The sequence below is a fragment of the Eumetopias jubatus genome, unplaced genomic scaffold (assembly GCF_037043125.1).
Source record: "Eumetopias jubatus isolate StellerSeaLion01/CBP00866 unplaced genomic scaffold, mEumJub1_p1.0 scaffold_2, whole genome shotgun sequence".
Classification (NCBI taxonomy): Eukaryota; Metazoa; Chordata; class Mammalia; order Carnivora; family Otariidae; genus Eumetopias; species Eumetopias jubatus.
In genome coordinates, this window is record NW_028274808.1 from 20981261 (window position 1) to 21008617 (window position 27357).

The following is a 27357-nucleotide window of genomic DNA, read 5'->3' on the forward strand; positions in this document are numbered from 1 at the left end:
GTTACTTATTTACCAGTTAATTGACATTGACTTCTATTTGGCTATTATGACTAATGCTTCTATTAATCATGTACCTTTGTACAAGTGTGTGGGCATATGTTCATTTCTCTTTAGTAGGTACTTGAGAGTAGAAACCCTGTGTCATGTAGTTTAACATTTTTAGGGACTTCCAATAGAGTACCACTTTAACCATTAAGAATCAAGTTTTTTTTTTTTTCAACTTTGAAATATGTTCAAGAAAGAGAATGAAAACAAGGCATTGGCATTTCTCTTTTCATTGATCTTCAGCTCATTTGTTGTGTTTGACAGGTCTGTAGTAATCACTCTCCACGGAAACAGTAAGGGACCCTTCTGAATATGAAAAGGCATTATTACTAATTATGTTGGAACAACAGGCATAAATTGGGACTGTCCTCAGCAAATTAGCACCAATGGTTAACCAACAAGAAGGAAAGGCTGTTGTTAGACGGAACTTCCTTCCCTCGTCTGACAAATAAGAATCAATGGGAATATGGAGGCGGTATCTCAGATGTGAAGTCAGTCACAGGGGCAATTTTAGCAGTGTCTCTGTCTTCTGCCCTATTCCCTCAAATAAAAAAGCGTCTTTGAAAGGAGGTGACACTTGAGCTAAGGATATCTTTACTCCTATCCACAGGTATATGTTCCAAATACAAAAATAAAGTGATTGAAATTAATCAAGCAGTGACTTATTAATTTTAATACTTACTTGAATTGATCATTTTATTTCTTCCAGGGAACAACAAATCATTACAACTTCAAAGCATCTTAGAAACTTTCAACTGTGCTAAAACTTGGGACGGTTTTTCCTTTCCTCTCATTTGAAAGGATTTCAAGAAGAAATAAGATGGCAGAGTTTTAAAGTTAAGATTCAGGATGAATGATGATAATTCAGATGACAAGACAGAAGATGAACTGCAATCCTTATTTATCAGTGATAAAAATGGAAACACATATGCATACAACCAAAAATCACCACACACACAAAACTCTTCAACCAATAATGTGAATTGGAATTCTGCCAAGCCAGATGAAATGGTGGTTGATTATGAAACCAACTCTGCTGTGGATATTGATGAAAATCTTGCTTTAACCCCTCAGTGTGTGGAAGTACTTGATCAGCAGAAGTCTTCAAGTGAGTTGATTGGTAAGGAGGTGTTCGATATCCATAAAGATTCCACACTTCAGTCTTGTGCACATGTTCTAAATACAGAGGAGCCCAAGTACCTGCCTAAGAATTGTCATTCCCTGGAATCATTTCAGGACCAGAGTGCTGAGACATCTCTGCCTTTTGTGTGGAAACCCAACAATGATGATTTGCACTATACAGACTATCCTACCGCCTTGGAGCTAAACCAAACATTTGACATGACAGTGGATCATGTTAACTGCACCTTTATAACACATCATGCTATTGAAAAGAGTCAGTCTTTGCATACCTCTGGAAATCGGCAGCCAACCGGCACGAGGAGTGGAAATCCATCTTTATCCTGTTCCATTCATACATCTTTGCATTCTGATAACATACACGTGAGAGATACAAATTATGATCGAGACAGCTTTGAAAACCCACAAGCCACAGAAGCAGAGGCTCAAGACACAACTTACACAGCATTTTCTGATGTGATGCAAACTGATACTGTTGTTCCAGATACTGGCACTCAGTGTCCATATTCTTCAGGACAGGTCACCAGTGACTACACAGATGGGTCACAGCAAAAACTGGTTGGAGAAAAAGAGATACAAGCTCAAACGCCAGTTTCTGAGGGCATGGATGTTCCCAATGGGTCTGTATTACAAGAGTTCTTTTGTTTATCTAAAGTTGAACCAAATAGTGAGACACATTCACAGAGCTCATATGGGCAAGAGAAAATGGGCCAAAATCTAAGAGAAACAGTGTCCAATTGTCTTATAGATGATGAATGCCCTTTACTGGGGCCAGCTTTTGATAAAAATGAAGCCCAAGTGCTGAACCCAGAACACGAAGTCACTGTGGCTGAAGACACACAAAATGCCTCTAATGAAAAGGATTTGGAAACCCAAAATTGTACCACTGAATTGATACTGAGTAGCCCACCAGGACAAAAGATGGCTTCATCAGTTGAACTGAGTTGGGATGCAAATGATATAGTCATTAGCACAAATAACCCAGTTTGCATGTCAACGCCAGTCCTAGATTCCCCAAATGCAACCTTTTCTATTTCACCAATTGAAGGGACCAAGAAATGTAGTAAAGTGGAGAAGAGTCATCGAGAGCTTCGAAATTTACCAAACTTGAAGGGGGCACCTGTGAACATGTCTAAACCTAATCTAGGAAAACTGACAACTAAAATGAATACCCCTGTAGGCAGCAAAGTTAGAAAAACCGAAATTATAAGCTACCCAAGACCAAACTTCAAGAATGTCAAGGCAAAAGTTATGTCTAGACCAGTATTGCAGTCCAAAGACCCTGCTTTATCAAAGGTCACACCCAGACCTCAGTTAAGCAGTGCCTCATCACCCTCATCAGGGTCTTCCTCAAGACAGTTGACAGCTTTGAGCAAAACACCAAGGTCTGACTTGAATGCGGATACAAAAGCAGAAATCCTAATTAACAAGATGCATAAGCAGCAATTTAATAAACTCATTACCAGCCAGGCTGTGCATGTTACAACTCATTCTAAAAATGCTTCACACAAGGTTCCAAGAACAACATCTGCCATGAAATCGAATCAGGAAGATGTTGACAAAGCAAGTTCTAATTCAGCATGTGAGACTGGGTCTGTGGCTACCTTTTTTCAGAAGATCAAAGACATACTCCCCGTTAAAATGGAAAGCACAGGATGTTTGGAAATAACCTATGCTTCCAGCATCGATAGGATTAGCCCTGAAAAGGGTGAAAAAGAAAATGGGACACCTATGGAAAAGCAAGAGCTAAAGAAGGAAATTATGAATGAGACCTTTGAATATGGTTCTCTGTTTTTGGTAAGTGAGATTTTTGCTTGTTCTGGGGAAGGGTGGAGGAAGCTGAGAGATGTATTAGCCATTGATTAACACAAATAGTCAATAATATTGCAGACCTAGCTGTGCAAATTTGCTTTCAGGTGTTAATATATTATTCACTTATTCTTTGTCTTGTAAGTTGCACACTTTAGAGTGTTAATTGGTTACAATATAGGATAACATGGGGAAAAATACAGTATGTTGTATTGCATACCAATGTTCCTTTTAATAAGATGAAAGAACAAGTTACTTTAATATTGTGGTATAATTAGTTATTTGAAGTTAAACATGCGGTTATATTTTGCACTTAGGAAAAAGAGAAAGGTTTGTTTATGAACTTTAAAATGTGTTGGGCCACATTTAAGAAATGGTAGGGCTGGAGAGAGCTAGTAAACAGTATCAGCATAAAAATAACTCCTGGTCTCTTCTGGAGGAAGCTGCTCTGGGAAGCGGAGCCCTCGCCTGTGAAAAGGGGGGTTGGAGATTCTGCCTCTGATCAGCCAAGGTGCATTTGGTCAAATAGTCTTTGACACCCAGAGGTGAAAGGCTTGGACCAGTAGAAGTCTGAGGTCTCTTGTAGCCCTAACCTATTGATTCCGGATATGTTAAAATAAACAAACCCCTTTTATTCAGTCTGTTGTCTATAGCACCTGTCACATATTTGGGGTGTGTGTGTGTAGGGGGGAGGAGGAGACTAGATAGTTCCATCTAAGCAAAAAATTCACATGCAGTTTAAAGATCGTTTTTCTATAAACATACCTATATTTTTGTCAACAGTATGTAGAAACTAGTTTTCTGAGTTTTAAAAATGTTGGTCAGACCATTCTGGGGCTTTGTGTACTTGTCCTTAGCACTGATTTTCACGGTAGGGTCTTAACATGGACTTCTGGCCCTACCTAGGCTTTCCTTGGGCTTCTGTCCTCGGGGCCAGGAATGGAGCTGGGCTCCAGGTAGGAAGGCAGATGTGAGACGTCTGCGTTCTCTGTGGAGGGCTCCTGTCTGAGAGGAAAGAAGCACGTAAGGTGGAGTAAAGGGTTGAAGGGCTGTTTTAGAAGTGTTTTGAGGGTATGTGAGGCAATTGTTAGGTCCTTTTTAGGAGATAAGTTAGGAAACCCTGGATATTCCTGAGCTGTATGGGTTTAGAGATGTTTTGGCTTTTCTAACTTCTTTGGGGGAACAATGGTACCCCCACAGTGATGCCTAAATGAATGCCAATGCCTATTTCAAAACTCCGATTTTTAAGTTCTTTTCAAGTCAAACATAGGGAACTTGTTTTATGTCATTTATAATTTGATATTTTGCCAAGTGAAATTATAACCTCTGGTAATTCTAATCAACATTCTTAGTTTGGTGTTTATAGATATACATAAAAACAATACATGTATTCCTCCTTGATTTACGGGAGGCTTTCGTCATGTGTCGACGTCTAACTGCCAGAAAAAACGAGCATAAAGTTTCTCTAAAAAACATTTGCCATACATATAAATTGGTTGTATAACTTTGAAATTAAAAGTTTTTGTGTGCATTGAGTAAATCTTAGGCTTTCGATCTATACACATGAGGCATAAAGCTGTTTTTCAGGCTCCTATTGGAGCCAGGTGATAGAATCATCGGGTTGAAATGGATCCCAGGATATCTTGGGGAAGAAGCACTTTTCATTTCTGGAATCTTGCTTAGGATTCCCATATTTTCAGCACAGACACTAATCAAATGGTTTAAAACAAAACAAAAACCCTCATTCTTTACCCATGTCTTAAATGCAGTTCCCTCCAATAGCGCTGGTTCACCTTTTACACATTTTTTTTTTTTTAAAGGTTTTATGGATTTGTCAGAATGCAGGAGCTAGCACACAAGTAGGGGGAGTGGCAGACAGAGGGAGAGGGAGAAGCAGGCTCCCCGCTAAGCAGGGAGCCCCATGCCAGACTTGATCCCGGGATCATGATATGAGCCAAAGGCAGATGCTTAACCGACTGAGCCACTCAGGCATCCCATCACCTCTTACATATTTTCACGTTATCTTGGGGGAAGGGACAGGGCAAACCATCGCAGGCCACGGGCTCTGCAGAGAGCTGAATGAGTGAACATTGCTTCGTGCTGACTCAAACTCCCATTTCTTGGTCACTTAAGCAGTACCCAAAGGTTCTAAATCTGCCCTTGATCTTTGATGAGACAGTGCTGAAAGGATGTTAATTTTCGTTGTGCCCTGTTGGTCTGGGGCTAAATTAGGCCTTGAGTTTTTTAAGATTTTATTTATTTGACAAAGTCAGAGAGGGAACACAAGCAGGGGGAGCGGGAGAGGAAGAAGCAGGCTTCCCGCTGAGCAGGGAGCCCAGTGCGGGGCTCGATCCCAGGACCCTGGGATCAGGACCTGAGCTGAAGGCAGATGCCTAATGACTGAGCCACCCAGGTGCCCCCCCCCCCTTTTTTTAAAGATTTATTTATTTTAGAGCGAGAGCATGTGCACATGTGAGTGGGGGGAGGGTTATAGGGAGAGGAAGAGAGAGAGAATCTCAAGGAGACTCCCCGCGGAGCATGCAGCCCAACGCAGGGCTCGATCTCCATTCATGACCTGAGCCAATATCGAGAATCAGACACTTAGCCGACTGAGCTACCCAGGTGCCCCTGAGTTTACTGAATTATTAAGTTGCCCACAGTCTCACTGTTGTTTGGTCAGGGTTTATCCAAAACTTCAGAAAGTTTCTTATTTGGAGGAAGGATTTTGATTTTAATTTGATAGAAGGTGAATGTAGCTACCTATTACAGAGGTTCTGTAAGTGGGATAGTGTGTTAGCTAAAGGAGCAGTGAATCACCTGAAGGGGAAGGAATTGATCCTTTCTTGATGCCTGCTCTGGATCACTTTGCTCAGGTTTTGTATATATATGTCATTACGTTTTCCCTGTAATATTCTGGTGGCGTATGCATTGTCATTCACTATTTCCAACAACAATGGGCCAGTTGTTAGCCACATTTAAAGGCTTCAGAAAGGCTACTTAAAACACACACAGCTGCTAAGTAGGAAAACAGACTCAAACCAAGGGCTCCTGACTGGAATCCTGGCCCTTTCTGCTTCATACACCACAGGCTTTCAGAAGAACTTGAAGTCTGGAACTATGATACCTCCAGTTTTGTTTTTCTGTTTCAGGATTGCTTTGGGTATTCAGGGTCTTTTGTGGTTCCACACAAATTTTAGAATTGTTCTAGTTCTGTAAAAAAAAAGTGTGTGTGTGTGTGTGTGTGTGTGTTTTTAATTTATTTATTAGAAACCACGAGCAGGGGGTGGGGCAAAGGGAGAGGGAGAATCTCAAGCAGACTCTATGCTGAGTGAGGAGCCCAGTGTGGGGCTTAATCCCATGACCTTGAGATTATGACCTGAGCCAAAACCAAGAGTCCAACACTTAACTGACTGTGCCACCCAGGTGCCCTGCTATTGGTATTTTTTCACTGTTTTGGGTAGTATACACATTTTTTTTCTTTAAATTTTTTTATTGTTAATCACCATATATTACATCATTAGTTTTTGTTGTAGTGTTCCATGATTCATTGTTTGTGCATAACACCCAGTGCTCCACGCAGAACGTGCCCTCTTTTTTTTTTTTTTTTAAAGATTTTTTTTATTTATTAGAGAGCACAAGTAGGCAGAGAGGCAGGCAGAGGGAGAGGGAGAAGCAGGTTCCCCGCTGAGCAGGGAGCATGATCCCAGGACCCTGGGATCATGACCTGAGCCGAAGGCAGCCGCTTAACCCACTGAGCCACCCAGGCGCCCAGAACGTGCCCTCTTTAATACCCATCACCAGGCTAACCCATCCCCCCACCCCCCTCCCCTCTAGAACCCTCAGTTTGTTTCTCAGAGTCCATCGCCTGTCATAGTTTATCTCCTCCTCTGATTTCCCCCCCTTCATTCTTCCCCTCCTGCTATCTTCTTCTTCTTTTTTTTTCTTAACATATATTGCATTATTTGTTTCGGAGGTACAGATCTGTGATTCGACAATCTTGCACAATTCACAGCGCTCACCATAGCACATACCCTCCCCAATGTCTATCACCCAGCCACCCCATCCCTTCCACCCCCCACCACTCCAGCAACACTCACTTTGTTTCCTGAGATTAAGAATTCCTCATATCAGTGAGGTCATATGATACATGTCTTTCTCTGATTGACTTAGTTCGCTCAGCATAACACCCTCCAGTTCTAGCCACATCGTTGCAAATGGCAAGATCTCATTCCTTTTGATGGCTGCATAATATTCCATTGTGTATGTATACCACATCTTCTTTATCCATTCATCTGTCGATGGACATCTTGGCTCTTTCCACAGTTTGGCTGTTGTGGACATTGCTGCTGTAAACATCGGGGTGCACGTACCCCTTCGGATCCCTACATTTGTATCTTTGGGGTAAATACTCAGTAGTGCAATTGCTGGATCGTATGGTAGCTCTATTTTCAACTTTTTGAGGAACCTCCATACTGTTTTCCAGAGTGGTTGCACCCGCTTGCATTCCCACCAAGGTAGTATACACATTTAAACATTTTTTTCTTCCAATCCATGAGCATGGAATGTCTTTCCCTTTCTTTGCGTCATCTTCAGTTTCTTTCATCAGTGTTTTATAGTTTCCAGAGTGCAGGTCTTTCCCCTTTTTGGTTAGGTTTATTCCTAGATATTTTATTATTTTTGGTGCAATTGTAAATGTGATTGTTTTCTTAATTTCTGTTTCTGCTGCTTCATTATTAGTGTATAGAAATGAAACAGATTTCTGTACGTTGATTTTTGTATCCTGCAACTTTATTAAATTCATTTATCAGTTCTAGTAGTTTTTTTGGTGGAGTCTTTAGAGTTTTCTATATATAGTATCATGTCATCTGAAAATAGTGAAAGTTTTACTTGTTTCTTACAAATTGGATGCCTTTTATTTCTTTCTTTTCTGATTGTTGTGGCTAGGATTTCCAATACTATGTCAAATAGAAGTGGTGAGAGTAGACATTCTTGCCTTGTTCCTGACCTTAGGGGGAAAAGCTCTGTTTTTTTCCCATTTAGTATGATGTTAGCTGTAGGTTTTTCATATATCGCCTTTATTATGTTGAAGTATATTCCTTCTAAACCTACTTTGTTGAGGGTGTTTTATCACAAACGGATGTTGTACTTTGTCAAAAGCTTTTCCTGCGTCTATAGAAACAATACAGTTTTTGTCCTTCCTCTTGTTTCCTTTTGTCTTCTTGATGTATCATGTTGATTGATTTGTGAATATTGAACCACCCTTGCATCCCAGCAATAAATCCCACTTGATTGTGGTGAATGATTTTTTAATGTATTACTGGATTTGGTTTGCTAGTGTTTTGTTGAGGCTTTTTGCATCTATATTCATCAGAGATATTGGCCTGTAGTTCTCTCTTTCTCTCTCTCTCTCTCTCTCTCTCTCTCTCTCTCTCTCTCTCTCTCTCTCTGTGTGTGTGTGTGTGTGTGTGTGTGTGTGTGTGTGGTGTCTTTATCTGGTTTTGATATCAGGGTAATGCTAGCCTCATAGATTGAATTTTGAAGTTTTCCTTCCTCTTCTATTTTTTGGAATAGTTTGAGAAGAATAGGTATTAACTCTTCTTTAAATGTTTGGTAGAATTCATCTGTGAAGCCATCTGGTCCTGGACTGTGTTGGGAGTTTTTTGATTAGTGATTCAATTTCTTTGCTGGTCATTGGTCTGTTCAAATTTTCTAATTCCTGCTTCAGTTTTGATAGGTTTCTAGAAATGTATCCATTTCTTGTAGGTTGTCCAATTTATTGGCATATAATTTTTCACAATTTATCGGCATATAGTCTCTTACAGTTTGTGTTTCTGTGGTGTTGGTTGTTATTTCTCCTCTTTCATTAGTGATTTTGTTTATTTGACGCTACTCTTTTTTGGGGACGCTGTCTAGAGTTTCATCAATTTGGTTGATCTTTTTAAAGAAAGAGCTCTTGGTTTTATTGATCTGTTCTATTGGAGATTTTAGTTTCTATATCATTTATTTATGCCCTATTCTTTATTTCCTTCCTTCTGCTGGTTTGGGGTTTTGTTTGTTCTTTTTCCAGCTCCTTCTGGTTTAAGGTTAGGTTGTTAGGGTTGTTTGAGATTTTTCTTGCTTCTTGAGCTAGGCCTGTATTGCTGTAAACTTCCCTATTAGAACAGCTTTTGCTGCATCTCAAAGATTTTGGACCATTGTGTTTTTATTTTCACTTGTTTCCATGTAGTTTATTTCTTCTTTGATTTCTTGGTTGACCCATTCATTGTTTAGTAGAATGTTATTTAACCTCCATGTATTTCTGCTCTTTCCAGGTTTTTTTCTTATGGCTGATTTCTAGTTTCATAGTGTCGTGGTCACACAAGATGCATGCTATGACTTTGATTTTTTTTTGAATTTGTTGAGACTTGTTTTGTGGCCTAATATGTGCTGTATTCTGGAGAATGTTCCATGTGCACTTGAAAAGAATGTATTCTGTTTTAGAGTGGAATGTTCTGAATATATCTGTTTAATCCATCTGTTCCATTGTGTCATTCAAAGCCATTGTTTCTTATGGATGTTCTGTTTGGATGATCTGTCCATCGATGTAAGTGGGGTGTTAAAGTCCCCTGCTATTATTGTATTGGTATCAATTAGTTTCTTTGTTATTAAGTGTTTTATGTATTTGGGTGCTCCCTTGTTGGGTGCATAAATATTTACAATTGTTATTTCTTCTTGTTGGTTTGTCCTCTTTATTTATATATACTGTCCTTCTTTGTCTCTTTTACAGTCTTTGTTTTAAAGTCTCTTTTTTTTTCCAACGAAAGGATTGCTACTCTGGCTTTTTCTTTTGACTTCCATTTGCATAATGTTTCTCCATCCCCTCACCTTCAATCTGCATGTGTCTTTAGATCTGAAATGAATCTATTATAGGTAGCATATAGATAGGTCTTGTTTTTTTAATCCACTCTGTCATTCTATAGCTTTTGATTGGAGAGTTTGGTCCAGTTACATTCAAAGTGATTATTGACAGATTATTGCCATTTCGTTACTTGTTTTGTGGTGGTGGTTATAGTTTTTTTCTGACCTTTCACTTCCTCTCTTTCATGGTTTGCTGGCTTTCTTTAGTGATGTTCTTGGATTCTTTGTATATCTGTTAGTGGTTTGTTTTGATTTGTGGTTAACATTAGCTTTGTGTAACATCTGCATATAGCAGTCTATATGAAGTTGATGATCGCTTGAGTTTGAACCCACTCTTTACTTCTCCCACTGTGTGTTAGGTATATGATGTCATATTTTACATCCTTTTATTTTGTGAATCCCTTGACTGTTTTTTGAAGAAATACTTATATTATTACTTATTTTATATTTCCTACTTTTCATACTCTCACTTTTCTTTCTTTTCCACTCAAAGAGTCTGCTTCAGTAGTTCTTGTAGGACTGGTTTAGTGGTCATGAACTCCTTTACTTTTTATTTCTCTAAGAAGCTCTTTATCTCTCCTTCTATTCTGAATGATAGCCTTGCTAGATAGACTATTCTTAGCTGCAGATTTTTCACTTTAAGCACTTTGCAGGCCGGAAGGGAATGGCATGATATATTCAAATCAAAGTTTTTGCTAAAAAATCTGCTGATAGCCTTATGGGGTTTCCCTGGTATGTAACTGTCTTTTTCTCTTGTTGCTTTTAACATTCTTTATCACTGGGGTACCTGGGTGGCTCAGTTGGTTAAGCATCTACCTTTGGCTGGGGTCATGATCTCAGGGCCAGGGATTGAGCCCCACATTGAGCTTCCTGCTCAGCAGGGAGTCTCCTTGTCCCTTTCCCTCTACTCCTCCCCTTGCTTGGTGCTTGATCTCTCTCTCTCTCTCTCTCTCACTCTCTCTCTCTCACTCTCTCACTCTCAAACAAAAAAAATCATTCTTTATCACTACTTTTTGCCACTTTAATTACTGTGTGTCTTTGGTTTGGACCTCCTTGGGTTGATGTTTTTTGTGGGGATCTCTGTGCCTTCTAGAACTGGATATCTGTTTCCTCCCCCAGATTAGGGAAGTTTTCACCTATTATTTCTTCAAATACATTTTCTCCCTTTTCTTCTGGGATCCCTATATTGTGAACGTTATTACACTTGATGAAGTCCCTGAGTTCCCGAAGTCTCTTCTCACTTTACATAATTGTTTTTTCTCTCACTCAGCTTGATTATTTTCCATGAACTCTGTCTTCCAGGTCATTAATTCATTCATCTGCTTCCTCTAGCCTGCTATTTATTCCACAAGTGTATTTTTAATTGCAATTATTGTATTCTTCATCTCTGATACATTTTTTTCTGTGTGTTAAGGGTCTTACTAATGTCCTCCACTCTTGTCTCAAGTCCAGGGAATATCTTCGTGATCATTACTTTAAAATTCTCTATCAGGCTTATTACTTATCTCAGTTTCGTTTAGGTCTCTTGCTATGATTTTGCCCTGCTCTTTCATTTGGGACATATCCCTCTGTTTCTTCATTTTGCCTAGCTCTCTGGGTCTGTTTCTGTGTGTTGGGGAAAGTCAGCTACGTCTGTTGCTCTTGAAAGCAGTGGGTACGGTCCACACTTTAAATAACAAGGTCATGTTGGTCCCCTTCACAGGGAACTCTCAGCTGCCTCCAAGACCAGGCCTGCCTGGGTTGATTCATAAAGTGCATGCAGGTCGGGGCAGGGTGCTGCAAGCTGTTCCCCTGGGTGCCCTTCTGGGATCGTGTAGCCTTTGTGGAGACTGGGAGGCCAGCCAGGGTAGCTCTGGGAAGTATGGAAAAGTGAGGTCTTGGTGCCACAGCTGTAGGCACCATTCCTTCTCCACAGGGGATACTCAGCCACTGTGGAGAGTGGGGCTGGCCACAGCAGCTCCGTGAAGTGCTTCAGCATAGGGGTGCAGTTTTAACAAGGTGCATGCTGTCTTCTGAGGGAGGTAGGAGATGCGGTCTCAGCAAGGTTGGGTGGGCTTCTGAAGGAAGGACACCACAGCACCAGGACTGAGGTAGGCCCAGCTGGAGGGGGCAGGGCATGGTATAAGCAAGTTTGGTAGTGAGTGCTGGCTATTTCCTGAAGTTGGCTTTGTGATGATGCTGGGGGTGGGGGAGGGAAATGGTGCCTGCCAACTCCTTTGTTTCTGGAGAAGTCTCTCCAGGAACTCTGAGATTAGTAACTAACTTTCCCTCTTGTATACCCCTGGCGTTTTTCAAAATGCTGCTTCTAAACTGTATCTCCTCAGATTGTTCTGCAGACTCTTTAAGGGTGAGGACTCAGCTTCCTATAGCCTGCCCTCCAGTCTCTCCTTGACTGCCTGCTGATTTTATCATTCTAGGCTTTAAGTTCTGCTGGTTATAAGAACTCACAAAATCAGCCCTTCTGATTTTCAAAGCCAAATCCTATGGAGATGAGTATGAAGGCCCCTTGGTGTGATAGTCTGTTTTTTGCTGTTCTCCTGTGCTTATAGCTCCCTCCTTCCTGTGTCCAGGACTTCTGTGTTTAGCTCTCCACCATGTCTCTGACCTTCCTGCTCTCTTCAATGTGACCTCTTTCTCACGTTTAGTTGTGGAGTTTGTTGTGCTAGTCTTGAGGTACTTTTCTGGGTTATTTGCACTGATGTGAGGGTTATCTAGTATATGTAGGATGACGTGCATTTAGGGTCCTAGTCTACCATCTTCCCTGGAAGTTTTGCCCTATTAAATTTTTAATTCACCTGGTAGATGAATGCAACTGTCAGCATGGGGCTTTACATATCTGTGTTGGAAATTATCTACTTATGACTTACTAAAGAAGGGTACCAGTGGGGAATATGCAGCATAGATGTTAGGAGTATGGATTTAGAGTTACATATGCTTTCAGATGAGCTCCATCATTCACCGGGAGAGTGACATTGGGCAAATAATCTAGTCTCTGTGAGACTCAGTTTTTCTTTATGTAAAGGGAGAATACAAATACTAGCTTACAGTGTTGGAATTTTTCCTTGAATAAAGCTCAGGGTCTCGTTTTCTGTATGTAGAATGGGAATATTTATTGTCTGCCTACTGTGTACTGTATATGATGGTGATTGTTGGGATACAGAAAGGAAAGATACCACCTCTAGTCAAATCTCATACCTGGTGTGGTGGGTAATATTAGAAGATAAACCAAAAGGGGATGTTAAATATTAAGTTGGGAGTATGTGTAAACTCTCGTGCAGCAGAAGGCAGGATGGCGTGGTGGCAACGGGGAGAGTTGTCAAGGACAGCTTCTAGGAGAGCTATCATGTTAGCCACTAGCTAGAACTCCAAGGACAAGCATGAATGGGAAGGGTATTCTGGGAAGAGGAAATAACCTCTACAGAAATGAAGAAACATGAGAAGATATTCTCACTTAGGGGACTCCAGGGTAGTGAGTATGATGGGAGCCAGGGGTGCAGACCTGTGAACATTAAGGAATAAGTTGAAGGAGATAGCAGGGGTTGCTAGATCCAAAAGGGCTGGGTGTGCCTTGTTAGGAGTTGACTTTATCTGGAAGACAGAGGGAAGCTGCCTAACCCAGTTTGGCCGTTTAAGGAGATTACCTAAGCAATGGAATGGAACGTGAATTGGAGTGGAAGCTAGTGAGCCCAGAAATCCTGAGGATGTGATTTCAGTAATCCAGGGAAGGAAATGATGCAGGCTTGTGCTGAGGTCGATGCAAAAGGGAAAGAAGACTGTCAGGAGTTTAGGAAGTAAAAAAAGAAGCACCTAGAACTAGCTTTCATTGTTTATGTTGGGTGCCTGGGTATGTTGTGGTAAATATGGGAAGAGGTAAGTTTTGAGATGGGTGGGTAAAACTAGTTTAAAGTTAGATACTGCTTCATATTCTGTAAAATGGGGTATGATAAAAGTAATAACTTCTAGGGTTATGAAGATTAAATGAGTGGAAACATGTATTTTGAACTTAAAGTATTATTCCGTAGGGGCCATATGTTGATCCGTAAAAACAATAATATGATTAATCTTGGCATTGCTAGGCAGAGGTGCCTGAAGAATGCTAAGTGGACAGGTAAAGAAAGAAGCTAAATACATGGGAAACGCAGGAGAGTGCTGGCTCAGACACGTTGACTGCAGATACAACAGGGTGTAGGTGGCGGTTGAAACAGTGGACAAGATCACCCGGGGAGAGCATATCACAAGGAAAGACTAGGGTCAAGTTTAGGACCCTTGGCACAACTAGAATTGAGACAGGATCCAGAGGAGGAATAACCAGACAGATAGAAGGAAAACCAGGAATGTGCTCTGTTGGAGAAATCAAAGAAAGTTGGCGTCATCAGCATCAGATGCCGTAGGACACGGGCTACAGAGAACAGATTGAAAGCTGTAGCTTGACTTCAGCTTGCGGCACCGGTCATCTTGGGAATAGTTCCACTGGGGGGCACAAAAGACGGATCATGATGGATTGAAGACTGAACTGTGAAGAGGTTTAATTCCTTCATACTAAAAATGAAAATTAAATACCCATCTGGCATATCTGCTTAGACAGAAATTGTTGTATTGACATAGCGCCACAAGGAAGTGGTATGAGGAAGGTATGATCTGGACTAAAATCTTAACTATTTTTTTCACAGGGTTCTGCTTCAAAAACTGCAGACACATCAGGCAGGAATATATCCAAGCCTGACTCCTCCAATTTGAGGAAAACACCTGGTTCAAAAGCCAAAGCGGGGCCTTCTGTTTCCTGTTTGAGGCGGAATAGTGACAGTAGAAATCTCAATTCTGATCGGGCCTTATCTCCGCAGAGGATCAGGCGTGTGTCCAGTTCTGGTAAGAATAAAAGAAATCAGTTGTGCCTTATAGCAGTTTGTGAATTATTTGAATGTAAATTAGGTAGGTTAGAAAACAGAAAGACAGGTTTTGATTATAAAACTAACACATTTTGTCACTACAACATTTAGGTTCTTGTGGATCAGCACGTTACGTGGGGAAGGGAGAAAAAGAAGTCATAGACACAGCTCTGATCTTTGAGCAACGTAAAGGCTAGTTAGAGAAATGGGTGCATAAAACAACTAAGTTATTAAGAAAAATCAAATGGGTGCCTGTTATATACAAATTTCACAATTAGAAAATTTTTTATAAATGTTTAAGTGCTTAATAATAGTTAAATGTTATATACTGGACTCATGGTGGGCCCTCACTGTGTGAAAGAGATTAGTTTTTCCTTGAGTTTTACTGAAGGTGTATGATAAGTTCTCAGGGATATAAGAGTGACTAAGAAGTTAAACTTTGCTAAGATGAACTTTTATTTACGTTGGTGTATATTTTAGAAGTAGTAGTTTCGAAGTCCTGTTAGGTTTATGAAATTTGAGCGCTTTAAGAGTAGCTATGAAGTGTCTTACTAAAAATTTGGCAGATGGACAGACTTCTCTGGGTTACAGATCAGAACAGGAAATGGAAAAGTCAGCCTGTTTCGTAGAGACTAAGACAAAAACACTGCTAGCCATTCCAGATGACTGAGAACACTGCAGGGAACACCGCTTTACTTTAACAGGTACAGCCTTGTGCAAATTAAAGGCATGCCTGATAGATTTAGAAGTAAGTTCTCCTATAAAAATAGTGACTACTGTTGAATGGTCTGGGGAAAAAGAAATACCTCTGGAGTGATGTGTCAACACATGTGAGAACATTTAGCAGAAACTAATAAAATCAAGCAGATCCCAGAGGATCTCATTACTTCTCTACACCTTGATAGTTTCGGGTTTTATTTTTTAATTCTATTTTGAGGCCTCCTGTGTGAGAAGCCTATAATGAGCAGAAGTGTTCAAAAGGTGATTTGTTTAGATTCAGGCCTAGCATTAAGATTCTGAGGCTCGGAGGAGCAAAACCAGGACCCGGTATGGGGGGGAGGAGGAGGGATGTAGCACATTCCACTCCCCTCCCTGGAGGAGCTGAGTGGGAGGAAAGAATTCACTTGAAGTCGTCTTCACTGGGGAGAAAACCGGAAGAGGAACAAAGATCCTGATTTTAGATAGTGCCACAGTTAGTGAGTTGAGGCATAAGTGAGATCAAAGCTTTGGTTCTTAGTGTTGACGGCAGGGTAAGGGGAATGGTAGTTACCAGATGATGGGGAGCTCCCTTCCTGTTCGGATGTTAGGAGCACCTGTGGCTTGGTGGCGCTATGGAGCTGTGGCCACTGGCACGGTGGCCTCTAGGTTAGGAGCTCTGTATTCTAGTAACGCTCTGGCACCAAGGAGCTACGCAAGCGAGGTGTTTCCCCACCCTGGGCTTCAGCCTTGCGTTGTGAAATATGAGGGTTTGAGAATGTCAGGACCTGTCAACTTTTACACTCCTTATCTTTCTACGGTCAGTCTGGGGGCTCACCTAACTTCCTGAGCAGTGGCTACTACTAGTAAGATTCTCTGGACCACAGGATGCTCAAAACGCAGAAAACCGGAAGTGTACATACTCTCAGGAGATTAGGCGGGTACCCAGGACATTTAGTAGTTCCTGACTCTCTGGGGGTTCTGCTTTCAACGATTTCAGTTAGCCGTAGTCAGTCATGGTGCAGAGGCGGGTGATCCTTCTTCTGATGTTTTGTTACAAAATCAGTAGTAGCTTAACACTAAATCATAAGGCCTAGATCATTCACCTCAATCCATCTCCTCATGCAGGCATTTTATCACCTCACATTATCACAGGAAGAAGGGTGAAGATATTTTGAGACAGATCATGTTCACATAACTTTTATTATAGTATATTGCTGTAATTGTTTTATTGTTGATCTCTTTCTGTGCCTCATTTATAAATTAAACTTGTTCAAAGGTAATGTATGTGTAGGAAAAAAGCAGTACACACATAGGGTTTGGTCCTATCTGTGGTTTCAGGCATCCACTGGAGGTCTTGAAACGTGTCCCCTGTGGTTGGGAGGATGGGGGGCGGGGGCGCAACTTTATTTTCAAAACTGGAAATTTTTTTATGTAGTTGATCAGTTCCACCAAAGAGTTAAGCATTTTTAAAGTCCCCTTTCCGTATACTACAGAATATCCTGCCTTAAGAGAAAAGTAGGCCTGTTTACTCTTAATGAAAGGCCGAGCACATTTATTTAGCTTTTATTAACCTGTATAAAGAAACTTGATAAGTAAGTTATGTATTCAGAGTTTTCAATCTGAGTTATAAAAACTAAGTTTTCTTTTACCTGGTGGTTTTCTGTATAGAAATGGGAAAAAAAATTAATGTAACCAGAAACTTCATGGATTCACATTTGAGTTTTTATCTGAACTGTTGGAAGACTAACTTGATTATGCTGTATTTAAAAAAAAAAAAAAAACAGCAACTATCTTGTTTGGATGCTCATAATAAATTGAGAGGTGTTTGTTGGGGGGGGCAGGAAATTTAATCAGCACAGAGTTAAAAGTAGAGCATAAGATCAAGGAGCAAAAACAATGTGCCTTTAGATCACTGAGAGTGTGTTGCCATAGTACAGTACAATGAGGTGTTTGTGCATTAGAAAATTGAAACCAAATGGACATCCTCTGTACTCTGTATACAGAGTTACTCTCCTGAAAGGTAAGCGGCAGGAATGTTCCAGCCGACTGGGGTATTTCAATAAATCCTTTCAGAGAATGGCGTGAAAAACCAGATCTGGACTTGAAATAGCCATTTTCTTGACTTTAACCTGAGTATGAGAAAGAATTGTGATTAAACCCATTTTACTTGTCAAAATCTGGAAATGATAATGTACGGCATGATGACCATAGCCAATGCTACTGTATGATCTATATGAAAGTTAAGAGAGTAAATCCTCACAATCCTCATCACAAGGGAAAAAAATTTTTTTGCTCTTTATTGTGTCTTTATGAGATGGATGCTAATTACACTTACTGAGGTCACCACTGCACAGTATTTGCCGGCCAAGCCATTATGCTGTACCCCTTAAATTTACACAGTGGTGTGTGCCAACTGGATCTCAATAAAACTGGAAAAAGAATTTAAAAAAAAAGGAAATTTGTATGAAATCAGATTAGGACTGATGACAACAGGGCAGATTCAGAGTATCTTTGTTTGGAGTATATGTGTGTTTTAACCACTCCAATAAATGAGATTTTGAGAAGTGGGATAATAATAATTATAATGCCAACGATAGCAGCTAAACTTACAGAAGACTTAACCAAGTTTTAGGCTCCGTCTTAATCATTTCATTGAGTGCATTTAATCCTCACAGTAGTTTTGTGAGGCTTATCCTTGTTTTACAGAGGAAAACATCACATAGAAATTAAATAATTTGTCAAGGTTACACAGCTAACGAGTGGCAGAGGAAGGATTCAAACCAGGTGATAGGGCCCCGGAGTCCATTCTCTTAGCCTTCGCATTATCAGTCTAAAGAACTACTCTTGGGGCGCCTGGGTGGCTCAGTCGGTTAAGTGTCTGCCTTCGGCTCAGGTCATGATTTCGGGGTCTTGGGATTGAGCCCCGCATCAGGCTCCCTGCTCAGCGGGGAGCCTGCTTCTCCCTCTCTCTCTGCTCCTCTCTTCTGCCTGTGCAGGCGCTCGCGCACTCTCTCTCTCTCAAATAAATAAAAATCTTTAAAAAAAAAAAAAAAAACAAACCCAAACTCCTTAGTATGACTATGAGTTTTGAAAAATTAAAATTCTCACACTCAACTGAATGGTTTAGAAATTGGCATTTCTCTTCTCAGGCCCTTGGCTTACAGCTCTCTGTCATACGTTACCATAATTTAAAAGAGGCTGCATGGTTATTGCAAATTAATGCTGCTGAGTAAATCACTGAATAGTTAAATACTTCATGATTCATTCGGGCATCTTCAGATCTATCAGCCACCCTCTTCTGAAGGCAATACCAGTTCTTATCAGGATTTAGATTATAAATGTGTGTTTTCCTTCATACAGAGCTGTAATTGCCCTTCCAGTGACCAGCCTGAGCAAGGTAGGATTATGGAGGTAGGACAGGTTACACTCCCTGCCCTGTGGATCATGTAACCTACCCGGGGAGGGCAAGAGCTCATTTATGACGCAACCACAGAGGAGCACAAGAAGGGTGTATAAAGGGTGTGGAAAGGCCCCTAAGTGCTTTAGGACTCGGGGGGGGGAAAAAAAGAATGTTCAGGGGGTTGGTCTGATTATACCAGAGCCTGAAGAAAGGCCTCATGAAAGAAATAGTCTTTGGTTGTTTTGTTTTGTTTTTTTTTAGATTTTATTTATTTGACAGAGCACAAGCAGAGGGGGAGAGAGGGAGAAGCAGGCTCCCCGCTGAGCAGGGAGCCCGATGTGGGACTCAATCCCAGGACCCCAGGATCATGACCCAGGCTGAAGGCAGCCGCTTAACCGACTAAGCCACCAAGGCGCCCCAGTCTTTAGTTTTTCTAGAGAAAGAAAAATAACATTTCAAGAGGATAAACCTTTGCTTTAATTCAGTTTATTGTGGGTTAATAAAATAAATGCCTCTCAAACCAGGAGTACGTCCCAAACTTGTAATGACTTGCCTAGCATTATAGGTTTCTGAGCTTTCTTGCTAAGTTGTTTTTTTCCATAGTTGTTTTTTGTAAGCTAATTTTCTCTATTTCATGTTAAAGGGAATTTAAAATCATTTCAATTCACTCTTATATTACTTTAGTCTTTTCTAGGTGAGAGTTTGAGAGAAATAGCTAGCAAAATTATGAGAGGGATACTTGTTATACATTCTTAAAAACCAGAAATCATCCCCTAGTAACTTATTCTAAAAGCTAACTTTAACGTGTTGGTTTTGATGCTTCTATATATGCACGTAATTAAAACACTTTTTAAAGAAGGTATCTCAAGTTTTCTTGGCATAAAAATAATAGTCGTAGTAATGTTTTTGAGCACCAGTGATGTGCCATGCTCTGTTCTAAGTTTTCTAAATGCCTAATTTCATTTACTTTCACAACTCATGAGGTATAGACAGGTATACTCCTCCCACTTCTGCAGATGAGGAATTTGAAGTTTTGAAACCTTAAGTAACTCGCACAAAGTGACACAGTTCATAATTTGTGGAGACAGGAAACAGAACAAGCAGTCTCTATGCTCTTAGCCTCCATAAATATACCCAGGAGTCCGACACACTGGCTTCCTCACTTAATTAGTGTCTAGTGAGTCCCTGCCTGTGCTGGGAATGAAGACAGGCACAAAACAGATACATTCTTGCCCTTGCGGAGCTTAGATTCTAGTCTGGCGCCTCAGAAAATTAAGTAAATAAAATGTTGAGAATGTAAGATGATAAATGCTGAGAAAGGCAGTGAAGGGAGTTCGAGCTTAATATCAGGTGGTTGAGAAAGGCCTCACTGAGCAGGTGACAAATGAGCCGGTGCCTGAAGGCTCAGAAGGAGGGAGACATTAAGACATCAGATGACAGGCCTTCCCGGGCAGAGCGAACGTCAAGTGCAAAGATGGAGGTGAGGCAGCACGGAGTGGGGGTCTGGGGGTGTGCTTGAGGGACAGAGAGCTGACCAGTGTGTGCGGTGGGAGGCCAGCGAGTAGGAATGAGGCCAACCAAGTGGGGTCTTACAGGCACCTAGGAGACAAGGGTCTTCTTTTTTATTCCTTCCTGACATGATCACTGCATTCTCGATCATTTTACAGGCACCACTCAGTTCTTCTCACTTGGCAAGTAATTCTGGAGAAGATTATTTTCTAGAATGACCCATGCGTGAGGAATCATGGGTCACTATGCACTTTTCTCTTACTTTATGAATTCAAGAAAAGTTTTTAAACCCTGCTATGTGCCGGGCAGTCTACTAGATTCGGAGAATACAAACATGATGAAATAATAGGCCCTTGTCATGATCTCACTCGCTGGAGGCTGAGCTGGAAAGGGGCGTTGAAGCACATCATTTGAATGCAAACTCTTCATTCTTAAAGCTGCAGCTGACCTGTCCTGGCCTCTGTGATATTTTGCATTTATTATGCTGTATACTCTGATCATTTTTGTACATGTCTGTCTCCTGAATTGTGAGGTCCATAAGGAGAGTCCAGGTCTTGGTTATTTTTATATTTTTCGGTGCTCTGCACAGTGTACCTATTACACAACAGGTGTTTAAAAATGTTGTCTGGCCTGATTTGAATGGAGACTTCTGTGAAGTACTGTGTGTCTACAGCGAAGGGAACACCCCTGACTGGGCCTAAGGGCAGACTGGAGAATAGCTATGACATTTGAACTGGCCGTGGAATGTGCCGGTAGATGTTTGCCAGACATGGAAAGTTGCTGGCATTCCCAAGGGTGCAAGTGGAGAGTTATGAAAAGGTATGGTGCGTGTGGAAACACTGAGGGCAGGTCAGCGTGCCTCGAACAGACCGAGTGTTGCGGTAAGTGATGGATGAGCCCCAAGTACGGTTGAGGTCGATCAGTTCTCTCGCACTCAGTCAAGACACAAACTTAGAAGAGTTGTACCAGCGTGTGGGAAGAGGAAGCAGAGTGAAAATATTAAAAATGTTTTGGAGGAAGAGGGTCTGGTCAGCTTCTGTGGGTGGCGAACAGTCCCATGTCTCCTCAGTTTGCTTGTTGGGCGGCCGTGAAACGAGACAGAGAAATAGAGTAGTGAGCAGAGGTTCTCAGGAGGAGATGGGTGGGTGTTGTTGGGGGCATGTTGAATTTGAAGAGACCGAGAAGCCCCTCAGAGGGTGTGTAGATGTTTGAGGTTTAAGACCGTCAACATGTGTAGAGAGCTAGGAAGCCTGTAGGAGAAGAGCTGATAAAGATCAAAGCTGCAGGGATGGCTGCCAGTCAGCTCCTGGACGCATCGGAATGCATCCAGGGCACAGGCGAGGAAGTCTGAGAAATAGAGGGGATGCTGCAGTGTGTCCGTATGGACCCACTCGGACATGAGAGAGGGGATTTTGAGAGTCAGGTGTCAGAGTAGCGGCTGTGCATAATGGGCAGGGTAGCTTCTTCCTTTGTATTTGCCAGCTCACTTTGCTGAGGTTCGGTGATGTCTTTGAAGGGAGTTGGTGCAAAATCTGTTTACTTGCATATTTTTGTAACCTTAGAGAAGGAAATAAACCTAAGATGATCAGTTTTGAGTCTCAGTGACCTCATTGTTCAAAGCAGCTCTGCTGATGAACCTTGGCTTCTAAAGAGCCAGGATGCTCAGCATGTGCCTTTTCCCCACTGCGGGTAGGAGCCCTGTGAGTGCGAGGTGAGCTCCTTCACCACCAGATAAATAAATCCATTGACAGCCTATGAAGACCCTTGTTCATCTTTGTTTGGCAGCTGGGGAAAGGATGCAACCCTTCTAGGTTTTGAGTTTATTATACCTTTAGTTGTGGGACACATGTTCCCAGGCCCATGACTGTGGAAGTTGATTTTGTTTCACACATGAGGCAGGAGACATTTTGTGAACACACTTGGAGAGGCAGGTAAGGACAGTAGCACCATGAACACTGGGCTTCTACGCAGTTCAAGTCCTTGTGAGAACCTTGCTTTGTGGGATGTTCTTGTTTCTCTGTCGAATTACCACCCTCTTAATATTTGCTGTGTTTTTGTTGTGACTCACCTGTACAACCAGGACCAGGACTTGATTTTCGCATTTACTCTTCAGTTTAAGCAAATGGCGCTGGTTATGAGGAGTTGTTTCTTGTGTCCTATGAATACGACCTCGCTGTGGCTAACTCAAGAACGTGGACGCTCAAAGTCACGTTTGGCAGTACGTAAATGTAGAGGGTTACTGAAATTCTGTGTTCTGGAAGAGAACTGATTCATTTGACATTTTAGGAGTGTATACTGTGCGAGTCATACTCAGACCCAGAGGAATTATGGGATGAGTAAGACATGGTGCTTGCCCTCAGCTATTACCAGTCAACTAGGAGAGGTGATGAGTTCATCCCTCATCACCTGTGTCCTTAGGCTATTTTAAGGGGAAAAAAAAGCTGTAGGATTTCAGAAGAAGGTAAGATTACCAACACCGAAGTTTACGGAAACTCTTCTTTGCTAGAATAGAGGTAATTCTGTAATATGATTGAGGAACACCTTTACAAATTTAGGTACCAGTTTTGGTTTAGTGTCGATGCTTTCTGCTATTTAATTTTTGCCATCAGGATCCTAGAACTACAACTAAGAAGAATACATCCGGATCGAGGTAATTTTTAGGACTTAGCTGATATACTAGGAAGTAGAAATGAAGGGACAGTTGGGGTTCAGAGTATGGAATGTAGAGATTGAAGACTGAGTCAGTAAAGGTAATTGGAAATACAGAGGAGGGTGGTTGGGCAATTAGGACACAATCCGTGGGTGTTCTGGTAGTCAACAGGCAGAAGAAGTCCAGACAGAGCCCGGGTGTCTCAGTATCAGGAAAGGAAAGGGAGAAACGTGGTCTTAGGCAAGGTAAACTTTACTTTACCTTGGGGCACCTGGGTAGCTCGGTCGTTAAGCGTCTGCCTTCAGCTCAGGTCATGATCCCAGGGTCCTGGGATCGAGCCCCACATCGGACTCCCTGCTTGGCGGGAAGCCTGCTTCTCCCTCTCCCACTATTTGTGTTCCCTCTCTCGCTGTCTCTCTCTCTGTCAAATAAATAAAATCTTGAAAACAAAACAAAACAAAACAAACTTATTTTACCCCTCTTGGATCTTGAAGTTTACCAGTTAATTTGGATAGCTCATCAGGTTTCTGCTGCCCCCTTCCCAGTAGGCTATTTTTAAAAAAGATTTATTTTTGAGAGAGTGTGCACACATGAGTGTGGGGAAGCGTGGGGGAGAGGCAAGGGGGGGCGCGAAGAGAATCTCAAGCAGACTCCCTACTGAGTGTGGAACCCCACATGGAGCTTGATTCCACGACCCTGAGATCCTGACCTGAGCCGAAACCAGTAGTAGGACAATCAACTGACTGAGCCACCCAGGTGCATCCCTCCCCCAGTAGGCTATTTTGAAAGTATAAGCCTTTCAGTGAAAAGTGGAAAAGAAAAAAAAAAATCCCCTTAATCTCATCAATGCCAAATGACTTCACAATTAATAACTGTTCAATGCCTTTTCTTTTTGCATTTTCTCATGTATATGTGCTTAAATATATTTAATGGAGACAGTTTCTACTGTTTCAGAAACCCCACACCTAACAGACAGGCGTTTAATGAGTTGATTGAATTTTCTTTTTCATTTAAAAGGTGTGGTTGCTACTTTCCTAGATTTTTACCTTCTTATTCTTTAATAACATGATTTTAAACGACCTTATAATATTTCATCATCGAAATGTGCTGCCATATATTTCTTCAGACTTCTTTGAACATTAGGTTTTGTTTTTTTTTTTTTAAAGATTGATTTATTTTAGAGAGCGAGAGAGCAAGCACGAGTGGGAAGGGCAGAGGGAGAGGGAGAGAGCATCTCAAGCTGACTCCATGCTGAGCGCAGAGCCTGATGCAGGGCTCAATCTCACCACCCTGAGATCAGGACCTGAGCTGAAACCAAGAGTCAGACTTAACTGACTGCACCACCCAGGTGCCCCTTTGTTTTGTTTTTATAGTGTGTGAAACAGTTCTACACTGAAGAACTTTGTACAGGAGTATAAGAGCTGGTCAGATAAATTCTTTGGATACATTCCTTTAGATGGAATCAGAGGGTGTGAACATTTTTAAGACTTCTGATACATGTTGCCAAATTGCCCTTCAGAAACAGCATACAAGTCAGTGCTACTAGTCTGAGTAAGAGTGTTTTCCAACACCCTTGCCAGTATTTTGACATTGCTAACACTCTTTCCAAATGTTTACTGTTGCAGAAAGGGCAAAAACGGCATCTTATTTTAATTGGCATATGCTTGGCACTCAGATCTTGATTGAATAAGTGTAGACTCAGGGATCAAAGTGCTGAGGTACAGAAGTGAATACAAGATTAAAACATGCCCTCCTTGAAGTTACATTCTGGTGGGAGAGACAGGTAATATATAGGATGCTTGATAATCTAAAGTACTAAAGAAGGGGGACATACTAATGCAGAGAAGGGGAATATGAAATGTTGGGGGTTGTTTTTATGAGAGAGAGAGAGAGAGAGAAATTTTGGTTAGTGTGACCAGGGAAAGGTGGCTTTTGAGTAAAGGCTGGAGGGCATCAGTCATGGGAGTATCTGGAGGAAAACCGTGCCAGTCAGAGTGGAGAGCAAGTGGAAAGACCCTGTGGTGGAGCTTTACTGATGTGCTCTAGGAAAGCAAGGAATGAGGTGAGGAAAAGTTGAAACAGACGGTGAGGTTTGACAGGTAGCAGAGAACCAGATCATGTGCAGTCTTGAAAATCCTAAGGATTTTGGCTTTTAACTAAAGTAACTTAAATTTTGACAGAGTTGTTCTGATACCTGCGTAGAGAATACATTGAATGGGGGTGAGGACTGGTTCAGGGAGACCAGTGAGGAAGCACTGCTACAGGCACTGACGGCGGGAGATCGTGGCTTCTGGGGCCAGGGTTGTGGCAGTGTGAACGGTGGTAGTCAGATTCTAGATGGACTTGTTGAAAGTGAAGCTGACAGGATTTGCTTAGATGAAGTGAGAGCAAAAGAGCGGAGTCGGAGATGACTCTACACACTTTGGGTGTGAACAGTGGAAGGATAATGTTGCCATCCACTGAGATGGGGATGGATGGTGGTGGCACAGATGTTAGGATATGGATATCAGGAATTAAGCTGTAGAGATATTAAGTTGAGGTGGATACTTTGTAAGTGAAGATGTTGAGTAGAAAGTAGGATACACAAGTCTAGAGTGCACAGAAGTCTGGTCTATGAATATAAATTTGGGATTCATCAATATTTAGGTGGTATTTAAAGCCACTGGACTGAATAAAACCACCAAGAGAGCGTGCAGAAGAGAACAGGTCAAGGGCACCACTAGGGAACTGCCTAGAGTATTCCAAAAAACCTCTGGGGTACTCCTAAATTTTAAAGGGCTGGGGAGATGAGGAGGAATCACAGAGACCAAGAAGAAACAGCCAGGAGGGTAGGAGGGAAGTCAGTCAAGAGCGTTGTCCTGGAAGCCAAGTAAAGAAGACCTTTCAAGGAGGAATCAACTGCATCAGATGCTGAGAGAGGAGAACATGGTAGTTAAGAATGCCATTTGGTTTAAACCAGAGGTTGTGTGTTTACCAGGAAGTCTAGAGGTGGTTGGTCTAGGTTTGCTGATTCAGTAAGGTCATCTTTCTGTTTTTCCACTCTTCTTGACTCAGCATGTTGTTTTGTCAGTGACATTTCAGTTAAAATGTGGTCACTAAGAGATCCAAGTGCCAGTTCCTCCTGCTACTGGGTAAAGGCTGAAGGTGAAGGACAGCATGCTAGAGTCGAGGCTTTCGCCTGGCATACATGTCTATCTTTATCAGGGAGGAAACCTCCTGTTCAGGGCCTTACCCCCTAGCACTCGGGTCTTTAAGTCTTACTGGCACAGACCAAGTTGTATGGTCGCTACAACTTGAAGAAAGACTGGGAATGCAAGCATTAGGCTTTTTCAATCTTTCTATAGTGTGCTGGCAATGGAAATGGGGATTAGGGATGACAGTTGGGGAGTCAGGAAAGATGCTAGACACAATAAGGTTAAACATTTTAAAAAATTTTTACTGATTATTTTTATTTACTGTTTTGTTAGGCGCTTTTGCTCCCTTACGTTTTGAGCCATACAGTTCTGTTGATTTGATATTGTTCATTGTCCTTTGTCTTGGGTTTCGTCATTTGCCTTTTTGTATATGGTGATTTTTAAAAAATGTTTCCAGTTTTTATATGGTCAAATACATCTTTTCCTTTAATTTTCCTGTGTTTTTATGCTGGACAAGACCTTCTCTACTGAAAGAGACTGATCTATAATTAGTTATTATGGTTAATTTGTCTGGTTTTGTTCTAAACCCTTTATAATCCAATTTTGTGTGTGTGGTAAGACTAGTGGCGAATCTTTAGGTAACTTAAGATGTGCCAGATACTATTCTAAGCATGTTAAAAATGAAAACTTACTTAACCTTTAAAAGAAGGTATAAAGTAAGTATCCCTATAATCGCACCCATTGTTTCATATGAGAAAAACAGGCACCAAGAGGCTAAGTAACCTGCTCAACAGCCAGTGTGTGCTGGAGCTGGGTTTATTTATTTATTTTTAAAGATTTTATTTGACAGAGACAGCAAGAGGGGGAACACAAGCAGGGGGAGCAGGAGAGGGAGAAGCAGACTTCCCGTGGAGCAGGGAGCCCAATGCGGGGCTCAATCCCAGGACCCTGGGATCATGACCTGAGCCAAAGGCAGACGCCTAACGACTGAGCCACCCAGACGCCCCTGGAGCTGGGTTTAAAACCTAGGCAGTCTGGCTCTGGATTGTCCACTTTTAATCACTACATCATACATACTGCTTCTCAAATTTTATTTTTTTTAATTCAGTTATTTTAATACCACAAATAAATGTCTTATCTGAAAGAAATTTCCCTTATCCTATTCTAAATTTTTATATTTCTGGGATT

At 41.5% G+C, this 27357-nt stretch overlaps 1 protein-coding gene across 2 annotated transcripts in view; it reads left to right on the plus strand.

Annotated features, from left to right (window-relative positions):
* Positions 1 to 894: 894 nt before the first annotated feature.
* The window catches only part of MTUS1 (microtubule associated scaffold protein 1), a 112684-nt gene continuing 86221 nt past the window's right edge, over positions 895 to 27357 (plus strand). For both annotated transcript variants that reach the window (XM_028099811.2, XM_028099813.2), the window contains exons 1-2: positions 895 to 2982; positions 14562 to 14757. In XM_028099811.2, coding sequence (XP_027955612.2) covers positions 895 to 2982; positions 14562 to 14757 — 2284 coding nt within the window. The remainder of the gene's footprint in view (positions 2983 to 14561; positions 14758 to 27357) is intronic.